The 12,188-nt window shown below is 37.1% G+C and overlaps 1 protein-coding gene across 7 annotated transcripts in view; it reads right to left on the reverse strand.

The window, feature by feature from the left end:
* Positions 1-12,188, reverse strand: part of adgrb3 (adhesion G protein-coupled receptor B3) — a 126,786-nt gene that overhangs the window by 40,584 nt on the left and 74,014 nt on the right. For all 7 annotated transcript variants that reach the window (XM_032552935.1, XM_032552933.1, XM_032552931.1 and 4 more), the window contains 4 exons: positions 11,384-11,578; positions 7,812-7,880; positions 4,712-4,820; positions 414-560 (listed from right to left, as the gene is read on the reverse strand). In XM_032552935.1, the coding sequence (XP_032408826.1) occupies positions 414-560; positions 4,712-4,820; positions 7,812-7,880; positions 11,384-11,578 (520 nt within the window). The remainder of the gene's footprint in view (positions 1-413; positions 561-4,711; positions 4,821-7,811; positions 7,881-11,383; positions 11,579-12,188) is intronic.

Here is a 12,188-nt window from a genome sequence, read left to right on the forward strand (position 1 = left end):
TTTGTTATGTTTGATTCACAACAGATAAGACTGATTAAACCTGTTGACAATTTTGCCTGGTTTTGGATTGGGATATGAAGTGGCAGCTGCAGATTTTGAATTCATGCCATAACAGAAGTGAAACAAACTCTTGATTGAAAAAGAACAAGCAAGTTAACTTTTTTTTGTTTTGTTACGTATTCAATAAACTTCAAAACATGTGCAATCCTACATTAAAACAACAATTCTGCTTAGGATTGATGGATCTTTGATAAAGGTTTTTTTTTTTTTTTTTTTTTTACATTTCTGTAAATGTTTATTTAAAGTAAAAAATCAGGCTTACACATAAAGACAGTCTGTATGGCTTTGAGTCTTGTAGAATAAAATTATTTGGATGCAGCTCCATAAAATACTGGATGTGTTCAGTGATATACCTGCTGACTGGGAAACAAAGAGGCCCTTTGGGATGACCACTTTATCTTCCGAGTTCCTGGCCCAGTCAACCATGCCTTTACGACCTTTCATGGGGAAGTTGATGTCAGTCATCACAGACACGGCTGGAAGTCTCTGGATGCTGGCCACTGCAGAAACCAATAAATAAATATAGATTACATATGTTCTCCAGGGTATATATAGGTCTAAAGATCATTTCATGAGCAGTTAAACCAGATAAAAATAGGAGTGAAAACATTCCAGTCTTTTTGCTTACACATTTCATACAAAGCATAGAAAGAAACAAGCAAATATAAGCAAAAACCTGCCAAGCATTGTACTTTTTATTTCTGTACAAAGATTCACTTTAGACAAACCTGCAAATCCAACAGAAAGTCTAAAATCAAACTTAAAACTTGCCCATCACAACTGGACGACAAGTAATCTCATTAAACAACTCTCATTCTCACATCTGCCTGCAGAAAAGCTAAAAAAAAACAAAAACCTTTGTGTATTGAGGCAATAACAAGAAAAAATACCCCAGATTAACAAATAAAAGACTTTAAATTTACAAGGGAGGAGGACAAAGCTGAACTGTTTTCTACCTGCTATCATATCAGGCCCCAGTCAGGTGGTGGCTCAGCAAGAGGGAAGCTCTGGCTAATCCTACCATTGATGTAAAAACTCCATTGTTCATTGTGTTGTTCTGGTAGTACAATTTATATCCTGGCACGACTCCATGATTGAGGGGAATCTGTGATAGTGGAGGCGTCCCTGTGTATTTGGGATGATCCTATAGTGAGCATGAAATCAGCGAGCACCAGGAGGCTTGTTCCTAGTGCCAGATGTTGAGAGCAGTGGTGGTAAGAGCGTGTTTATTTGAGCTTGTGGTGTTAGTCACAGGGCACACAATGGAAAATAACAAAATCCTAGGAAAGCTGTGTTTTATGTTTCTTTTAGGCAATTCTACAAGTTAATGAAATGTTTTGCATCTGTCATATTGTGTTTGGAAGCTTAATAAGGCAAGTCACAGTATTTATATGTTCAGTGCAAAATATTCATATTAATTTTGTTTATTTAGATCCTTTTCATTATACCTAAACATAATAAACATAGTGATTAAAAAAGGGGTTTATTACTTGTCTGTTTGTGTAACTAACATTAATGACAAAACTTTTTAAACCAAAATAAAACAAATATAGCTAGGTTGCACTGTATGTTCACCATTTATCTTTTTTTAAGTTGTCTTATGCTTTATTATGTGCTCTAAATGTTTTAAGCAGTGAAAATAAGTTGCTGGACGAAAAGTCTTTTGCAATCAAGGTTATTTAGCTAAAAGTAGCAGGGCAGAAGATGGGACAGAAGTGGCAGCTACTATTTATCTGGGAGTCAAGAGGCTGCCATAAATACGTGACAAAATGATACAGCAATGTCTTACTCAGCCAGATGCTTCTCACTTGGCTCTCACCAATGGATCCACAAAACCACCCATTGCTCTAATCAAAATGGCCACTGTGAGAATATATTGGTGTGAGCTGAAATTATTATATTTGTCTTCTAATGTGTACAATGTATCCCAGTATATATTAATTAACCACATACAATGACCTCTATGTCCATGAATTACCAGGACTCATTTTGGTAGATTGAGTACTTTTTCTAGATAAAATGCCATGCAAAGTTATTAACAAATCTTTTTTTTACACTTGGTCTCACTACCACCAAAAACTTCTAAGAATTGTATTTGGATTGTATTCAATTTTATTTTCTAGTAAAGGTTCTGTTTAAGGACAGGCCTGCACTCCCAAGACATTTCTCTTGAACTGATCAGTTCTCTAGTTGTGGAAGAATTTGGTTTTATGACCTAAATCTGATTTAAGTGTCTCCACTACTTTATCCTTGACTTCTGCTTTATCTCTTGGACTTCATAAGACTGTTTGTTCATTGATGTTTTCCAGATGCCAAACATCTTAGATTTTTATTAAAATTAAAACAATAAAAAGTTGAAGGGCCATGTAATATTCTCTTTCCACTTCACATTTATACACTGCTTGTGTTTGATCTATTACATAAAATCCCAAGAAAATACATTGACTGTGAAACTATATAATTTGAAAAACCCTTAAGGGATAGTGATACATTTTCCATTACTCTAGACAGATATACATATTTACAAAACAAAATAATAATTTCTAACCAATGACTAGGGAAATTTCCCTCAGTAATGTCAACTTTTCTTTTGAAAATAACTTACTGCTGCATCATTAACCCCAAATGAAAAATATATTGTTTTTCACTAGCCTGCCAGGTTTGGGCCTACAAATAATGTTCATGTGCTCTTAACATTCACATATATTTGTCTGGGAAGTTCACATGATACTGACAGGAGTTTGAAACATGAAGAAGACTTTCAATATCATCCAGTTTCTTTTATCTATTCAGTTTTGTAAAATAAAACATTTTACAGTAAACAATTCACTACAACATTTAGATGATGCAATATTTTTGAAATTGAAAAAGCAAAAAAAGCAATCAGTTTATTGCACAGTACATGGCTGAATTTTATGCTTGAGCTTATTTTAAGCTTTGAATACTGTATTTTGAATTTATTTTGAATGTAACGTAGATTCTTTATCAACACCTCCCCGAATATTATTTTCAGGTTGCCCATTGTATGAAACAAGTAATATGTATTGTAAGTGTAAACTTGATGACGTTTCGCTGTTCAGATCCCATGCAGGGCAAACATATTTATGAGTGAAGTTAGAATTTTCCCTGTGCATTAATGAGTTTTCTTTGAATACTCTTCCTCTTCTTCCCACAGTTCAAAAACATACATATATTTTTTAACCTGAGACTCAAGCATGTGAGCAATTTATGCTTGAGCATGTGAGCATGAAACATTTAAGCATGTGAGCATGGAACTGTTTTTGTCTGTGTTGTCCCTGTAATGGATAGTTGGTCTGATCAAATTGTAATACAGACGCAAAGCAATAATATAACTAAATACTATTTTGTAAACAGTTTTCATACCCCCTCCACTTCTTCGTGATAATTACTCTTTTCGAAAAATGTTTAGTAGGTTTGGAGACAGCTTAACATTGAGGTCATATGTTGATGGTTATTTGTTAGCAAAATGACACGACCACAAATAGAAAAAAGAGAGATGCATTTAAACAAAAGTGCAGAGATATTGTTACATAAAAATAATAAAAACTCTCTAATGCTTAGCATTATGAAGAGCTCTTGAGCTTCATTTCCAGGTTTAAATCAGTTAATTTGACTCACACAGATTCATAGTGTAATTTTGATATGTTCAGTGAATGACAGGGTATGCTGTTTTAGGGAGCTAAATATTCATTGTTATGGAAATCATACACCTTCCCTTTCACGTAGTGAACTATTGTGAGGAATACAAGTAAGAATCCACCCTCCTAAAGCCACACAGTAAATGTATGCATTCGCGTCCATGAATGAGTCTAGACCACAGTTCTCCTATTCCATTCTAGTAAGACACCATTCATTGTAAGGAAAGAAATGAAATGAGACCACAGGGACTTTAAATTTTCCAAGATGCTATGCAACAGAAATTAAAAGAACACAAAGGAACTCCACGGAAATAAAATATTACATAAACTCTGTAGTCAGACTCCAGAGACCAACAAGAGGAGATGTAAAAAAGACAAAAATCAGTGTAGCAGAAAAGTCCATTACAGCTGCAAAGAATAACGTTGATAATTTCACTTCCAATTTAATAGCCTTTCATCAGTAACTTGCATAGTATGTTTTTTAAGAATGTTGCAAAGAACAGACAAAGAGTGTTTTTTGTGATGATGCGCTACAGAAAAAAAACATGCCTCAGGGTACAAAGTGCTAATCAAGCCTTACTCAAAGAGCTGCATGGCAGTGTCATGTCAGACACGATTATTTCAACTTCAAATACACAATTAATATGTTATGTTACTCTTGAAATAAACATTTGAAACAATAAATGTGCATTGTAAGTACTTTTAGTGAGTTCCTTCTCTCCTTTATTTTTGTGAAACTGGAATTGTCGGTGTCATAGGAATTTAGCACACTGAGACCACAGGATCAGTTTTAATTAAGATTATTGATTTGCAGTAATTTTACTCCCTTCAACCTTACCATTCACCATTTATCCTAATTTAATGATGGTGGGGAAATTGACTCAGAGAGACAGCGGAGCGCTGGGATTATGTGTCCACATCGAGATGAGATAAGTGGTGAAATGAACTCAAAGGCAGTGGGTATGGGAGGGGGAAAGGGAGTTGATTCTTACCCAAGTTTCCGGTCATCAGATAGGCATTGTGGAAATCCTTCATGCCCAGTCCAACAATATGGATGAACTCCTCTATGACCTGCATGAGTTCCACTGCCGCAGGGTAGATCTGAACAAGATAAGAAGGACAAAAGGATACTAAAAAATGGTTTCATTTTCTTACAACTCAATACTGGTAAATGTTTGTTGAGATATACTAAGGATTAAAACAAGACCAAATACTGTTTGCTATACAATTATGCATAAGTTGAAACCAAATATTTAGATATACTGCATAAAAGTAGAAATGAATCTTTTGTCTCGCTGTCAGGGGCATTCTTTTTTAACTATTCTAGACCAGTTTGGAGTACCAAACTTATTTCTATTAGTTAAATGTCATAAAAAGCAGTGCTAATGTTTTTGAAAGATTTGTTTTCACTGTCTTCAAAGTCATAAGTCATTTGTTTTGTAGCATTGCCCTTAAAATGCAAACATGGCTAGGGTATTCTTATGCAAACGTCGCAAAGTATTTTGCTGGAATTTTCCATCAGAGATAACCTATCCCATTTCTGAACCAAAGATGTCTGGACATTGATATTATGCTTTATCTTGCAAATAGCTGTTTGAACAAATAACTGTGGCGACTTCAAGCATCTGTGAATTGTAACTATTGATAAATCAGACCTGTGGACATACACAATTTTCTTCCTGATTTTTTATTTTTTTTCTTAGGATATGATGGCACACAATTGTGTTTATGTCGTGGTCTTAGAAATAAAGCCACATCAGTGTGATGTGTTAAGTCAAATGTGGTTTTCCTTATTCTGTTCTTCCTAGCTCAAAAAATTCTATTAGTAAAAAGAACAAAAATATATATATACAGACTTCTGAAAAGACAAAGTAAACATCATGAGATGCAGCTGGGATTGAACCACTCATGTAACATCAGCAGCAGAGCTGTAATCAGCAGCTTTGCCAGCACAGTTTCTGGTTGGCTTCTTCTTTTAAAGCCCCAGCCAAGTTAAGGGTAATTGCCTCTGTCCATGTGCCACCCGATGTGCCCTGGCACTAAGCAATAGCACGCAACATGGACAGGGACATGGCATGACCTGTAGCACAACTGGTCCAGTCAGCTGTGCTGTACAAATAAAGAATTTAAGGGATGTTACTCTAATAGATGGTTCTTAAATGTTTGGACCTCTGCTCTGAAAGAATCTGGGATTTTATGAATAATCAGATTTACATAAATGCAAATGCATAAATGCATGAACATTTTTCAGACTCACAAAAAAGTCATGCAATACATTTCAGTGCTAGACATGGATTATTTCAAATCATACAAATGTTAGTGCATGGCTTAGATAAATGTGCTCACACATCTATCAAGGCGAGGTTAGGCAAACCTTTGAGTGGCAATTAGCAATTTACACCCTGGTCTAAGCTGATATGGTACAAACACCCGAGGCAGGTATTCCAGTCACTCCTTTGTAACACCTTGTGCACCGTGTGTTTACATGTGCCTCCACATGAGCCACTGTTAAGCTGGCTAAGTTGCTCATAGATACTTAAGTCAAAAGCCTCTGACACAGCAAAGTGAAAGCCATAACGGGTTGGGGCTGGGGGTGGAGCGTCATATCGCCCTTTCTGACGCAGAGTGCAGTCATGTTCACTCTGCTCATCTCCATGGTAACCGTAGGATGTGAAGGCAGCATGGGAAAATGGCTGCAGTGGAGGTTGTGTAGACAGAGCTCTTCCTTCGCTTGCCATGGTAACAGTGACAAGAGGTGAATTTATAGTGATCTCTGCACAGAGCCAGCCCTGCAGCCAGTAAAAGCTCATAGTGAGGTGTGTCATGTAAGAGTTTTATACCTCCACAGTGTGCAGCACATGTGTGGGTGCTGTGGAGACGGAGCTCACAAATGCAAGCAAAACCCACAAGTGAGAAGAACATTTAGCTGTGAAGTGTGAGTGTCGTCTGTTGAAATCAGGCAACATTGCTGTCCAAACGCTGGGGTGATGAAACCAGACACGCACATTAATCACTACAAAAATAATTTATCCTGTCACATCTACATTCTCGGTGTTCAATCAGTGGCAAACATTTCCACAGTCTACATTTTCTCTAGTCTGTCTGTACCCGTCTCTGACGCATTCTGACTAATGAAACTTGTTTATGAGCTCTTCTAATAGACAACATTTCGATGGGGGCTGGTAAACGGAGGCTCCAGTATGTAAACACCTAATTACTACCTGTATTGACAGCAAAGGCAGGCTCTCCGTGCACTGCTTAAAATTGCTTCAATTTCAGCTAAGCAAGGTAACTTTCAGCCATAGGGGGGAGAGGGAGAATCTGGCTTATTTCAAGGGAACAGCTTCGTCTTGATGTGTCAGAGCAGGTGATACCCTATTTCAGTCAGTTTACCACTGAAAATGACACCTGAGCAGATGCCCTTTGCAGACCTGTGGTTATTGCAGATGGCGTCTCTGTCAGAGTCTGGACATGTGTGATTTCAGAGTTGAAGATGTCTTAGACACTGGGATAGTTTTCAAACCAAGATATGCCACCTCTCAAGAAGGGGGTCAGTGTCCAGGAGGGTTCCCAGCAGAAGTCCTGCGGTATTTTCTTTTATTTGTATTTACTTTTATCAGGGTTGGGGTGTCAATGTCACACAAGAAAAGCAGGAAATGGAGATGTGGCTGCTTTGCCTCAAGCTATAAAATGTCTGAATTGAGTGTGCATTTGTTAAAATTCTACTTAAGCGCTACTCTAATCACACAATGATCTGTGTGGGCTGGATAAAACAATGTGCATGCAGGAGGAATGAATCCTGCAGTGTTAATGGCTGGACAGTTTCTATGACTGTGTTGCTGCCATCAAGTGGAAGTCTGAGGTACTGGTTTTCTAAATGAGGCCAAATGTCAAGTCTGCTAAATGACCTCGCCTTCCTTTGGGGAGTAGCTTCACAAAACACACCTGACTTTTATTTATCCCATTTTCCCTTTTATTTGTCTAAGGGGTTTTTTTTCCAGATGGAATTTTAGATAGAGTGAGTAGCAATATTTCTGACAAAGTATACATGTAAGATTCTGAATTATTTAGGAGCACTGCACATTTGCTTACCTTTTGTGCATCTTCCCATTTCTCCTGATTTTCCTCCTCCAAGAGGTTGCTGATGATTTGAAAAAAGTTCTGTGGAAAATGATGAAAGGGGAAAATACATAACTCACCCACGCACAAGTATTACAGGCACTGCAGCAGGCTTACTTTTTAAAAATCATGACATTAGCACCGTGAGCTCAAAAAGAACTAGATTAAATAATATACCGACATTTGAAAATGTGTATTAAAACCCCCCCCCCAAAAAACATGGATTTCTATAAGGGGATAATGATGGTCCCTGCAGGGCCCAATAACACTGGAGAATGTGCAACTGGAACCATGTCGGTAAACAAATGGAGAAAAGATGAAATTCGTGTTTCAGCTGCAGAAGGGGAAAAAAATACACCTTCCAATCTCCTGCAGCTTGCAGAGAACACTTATTGCTACAGGAGACAAGCACAAGCTGCAATAAGAAAAAAAAGGAGAGATGAAAGTGAATGTTTGAGCAGCTGTGCGGATTGTCTTCTTCAGCAGTGAAAAGCAGGGCCAGCTCGGGGTGCATGCCTACAGTAGTAATAGGACCCCTGTCTGATCTTTCGCCTTGTTATTTTGTCTGGTCTACAATATGCCGGAGGGAGTGGCTCTTTCTCTCTCCCTCTCTTGACACAGGCTATCTTGTTTTCTACTTGAATGCTTATGCTCCCTCTGGTGGTAATGTGCCCACTTTAACACTGCATTAGCGCAGGCACATGGATGGGTTGGGCTGGCTGACTGCTCTCCCGCCTGCCCACACATATACACACTACAGAGCTCTCTTAATAACCAGAGATAGGATATTCTCCTCATCCCATAGCTTTTCCGGGGCATGGGGAGAATTGGTTGAATGGGGCCAAGTTCCACATCCATGGCCAAGACATTTGGGTTTCATTTCCACAGAAGATAACAAGCACCACATTTATTGCAGCTGAGAGAAAGTGTTGATAAAACAGAGAACCAGGAAAATAGTATGCTTTAGTTTAAATATCACAGATTTTGGAGAAACAACTAAAGAATGTTTTTTTTTTTCAATTTAATTTTTGAAAAAAAAAAAATTATCATTAATTTTTCAAATTATAACCCCAAGCATCAATCTATTTTATCAGGATTTTATCTGATAGAATGAGATGCATTTGAACCTAATTTTGAAGTGAATTTCTGATCACAAATTAAGGTATGAAAAATATCTAAAGCTCTTTTATCTGATACCCTAAACAGAATACTATGGAACTAGTTGCTTTGAGAACTCACTTTGTGAATAGAGTCTATCTGTGTGTAATCAAATGTCAGTGTCAAATAAAGGTTTCTATTATAAGGACTATGGAACACAGTAAGTCAGGTGTAAAGCTGTAGCGCCTTGATCTATCTTGGTTTTATTTGTCACATGTGGTGTTTAGTATTTAGTTGCTTACAGATCATAACAAGTCAATGTTGAAACCCAGAACAACTATGCACAAACAAACAAACACTCACTCCGAAAAGAAAGTTAGAGTGACCAATTTAACAGATGTGTTGGGAGAATATTTAATAAATGTGAAATATGTTGGCCACTGCTTCATTGTGCATAATAATAATAATAATAATAATAATAATAATAATAATAATAATAATAATAATAATAATAATAATTTGCCATCTTCACGTCTGCCTTTCGGTTTTAGACAACCACCAACCATGAAAATTAGAGAACTTCGTAACAGCTTTGAACATCACAAAGCATTCATCAATGCATCACCAGAAAAAGGAAAGGGTGTAGCATAGATGCAAAGTTAGCAAGGCATGCCACTCATCTAATATCACAAGCTCAGCCTGCTGAGCCGTACTAGCCAAGATGGTAAATGGTAAATCTGGATGGCACTGATCCATGAAACTAGACAAATTAGTTGTGCACTTTTTAAATTTGGTCTTTATACTAGAGTGGCAACAAGAATACCAATGTTGGAGGAAAAAGAAAGAAAGTCCATTTGTAAGTTATAAGAAATGAAGGAGACACATGTGGAAGAAGGGATTCTGGTCAGGTGAGACTCATTGTAATATCCTTTTGGTTTACGTGCAAAACACTCGGTATGACACAACCCTTCCAGTACTCTGAACACATCATTCCACCATGAAACATTGGTGGCTGCATCATATTGTGGGAATTATTTGGTAGAGACTAAAAAGGTAGTGAGAGTTGATGCCAAGATGGATACAGAGAAATTCTCAAAGGAAATATATTTCATGCAACAAAAGACCTTAGACTGGATTCACCTTCCAGCAGGACAGGGGATGTAAAAATACAGCCAGAGCAATGACAGAATAGTTAAGAGCAAATACTATTCAATGGTCGGAATGGCACAGACTAAAATTAGGTTGAGAATCTGTGACAAGACTTGAAAATGTATGTTCACAGAAACTCTGCATTTACTCTATCTGACCTTGAGCTATCTTCTGAAGAAGAATAAGAAAGAATAAGGAATCATTTTCCAGATGTGTAAAGTCAGTGGAGACACCCTCACCCCCAAAAAACAAAACAAAACAAAAAAACTGTACTGTAATTGAACTGGCTCAGTAGAGCTCAATATAATGTAATGACACATTGTGCATTTTTATTTCTAAACAATTTTTAAAATCAAGTATGAGATCTCTATTACTTAATATCACTTTACGCTGGTCTACCACATAAAATCTAAATAAAATCTCATTAAATTTGTTAATGTAATGTGACAAGTTCTGTAAAAGTTAAAGTGGCATTAATGCTTTGCAACAAGGCAAAACCTTTTTATATATTTCAATTCATTCTATGCTAATTCCTTCTGCAGATTGCACAGGTACCATTTCTTATTTAATACATTATAAAGGCTCATTAGTCAGCAGATGCTGCACTGTGTAATATGAAACTCACTATGAACTTCTAAATAATTCAACCATGAATTACTTCAACTTTTAAAAACATAAATTGTTCTTTCTGTTTTCATTCACCTCCTCACATCTTTGTAAGGAATGGTATTAAAATAAATTTGATAATGTAAAAGAGTGGGATAAGAACTTTATAAAATTAATGATAGGAAGGAATTCATTTCCTCATTTACACACACGTAGAGGCCTACAATATTCAAAATGTATCTCTACGCTATTCAACTTTGCTGTAACCATAAATATCCCCAGGGATAATACAGTCACCAAAGCATAAACTGTAACACATATGCAGCCAGAAGGAGGCCTGAGAATTACGTCTTTGAAAATGGCACAACTTTCAGGGCATAAATTGTCTTATTGGAGATGGGGTGGAGCTTTAGCTATAATCTCTATCATCCTATTGACAAAAAGAGGATCAGACTGCAGTTAACCCCAGCATGATGAGATGAAACAGATTAGGATGTATCAAGATTCCTTGATATGATAAAGCCGCAAGGGGTATATGTGAGCCTTTGTGATATTTCAGACATATTAGAAACGGTTTTATCTGATATAATGCAGGGTTGAGCAAAAAAAAATCCTTTATTGTCTATTTGATGTATTTTGGCTGAAGAGATTCTCTACTTCTCATCTCAAACTTAAGTCGCTGGAGGACTTACTTGAACGTCATCTGAGGAAGGCTCGTAGCTCGCCCTCTTGAAGGTCTCTGTCACATTGCGAAGGATCTCCACTGATGAGAGCAGGTCACCGGCATAGAAGTTCCTCGGCTGGGTGTAGTTCAGCAGGTTCTTGGTAACCTTGGACATGCCGTCCCCCGCCAGAGTCCTCTGGCCCTTCGCAAGATGGCTCTGAACCTCCAAGAACAGGAGAAGAAAGAACTTGGGGCATTAGTGTCCTCTTGCCAGTTTGTAAGGCACACATGGAGCTACACATTTGGAGTAAATGGAGTGCAAAAAATCGGGAAGAAAAGAGTCGACTCTTCAAGGCCCTTCATTTGACACTTATATCTAAGCTGGGCTGAAATGCTTTGTGCCTCACGGATGTTTTGAAATGAGCCAATATGAATAAAGGAGGTAACTGGAGCAGAAGACACATATTTAGGCAGAAACTGCATGGAGAAATTACATTTCACATCATTGCACAGGAATTATGTCCATAAATACAAGTTCACAGGTGCAGGATTGTATGTACTATCTCAGCTTTTGTAGATTATTTTATTCTAACAGTGAAGGGGAGCTTAGCAGATAATGTACTACTGTGTTTTCAGACTATGCAGAGGAAACTTGCAAACGTATCTCAAAATATACTACATTGGCTTTCAAAAAATGAATGATTTTGGGGTGTAGAGAAAAGTGGAAAAGACAGAGGTCACATAAATTAATAGATTTTTCTCAAATTTTTTCCTGCTTACATGCTTGTTTTAAAGAACAAAAAGTTTAAAATACAAATAATATATTACAGCAA

The sequence above is a fragment of the Xiphophorus hellerii genome, chromosome 22 (genome assembly GCF_003331165.1).
Source record: "Xiphophorus hellerii strain 12219 chromosome 22, Xiphophorus_hellerii-4.1, whole genome shotgun sequence".
NCBI lineage: Eukaryota > Metazoa > Chordata > Actinopteri > Cyprinodontiformes > Poeciliidae > Xiphophorus > Xiphophorus hellerii.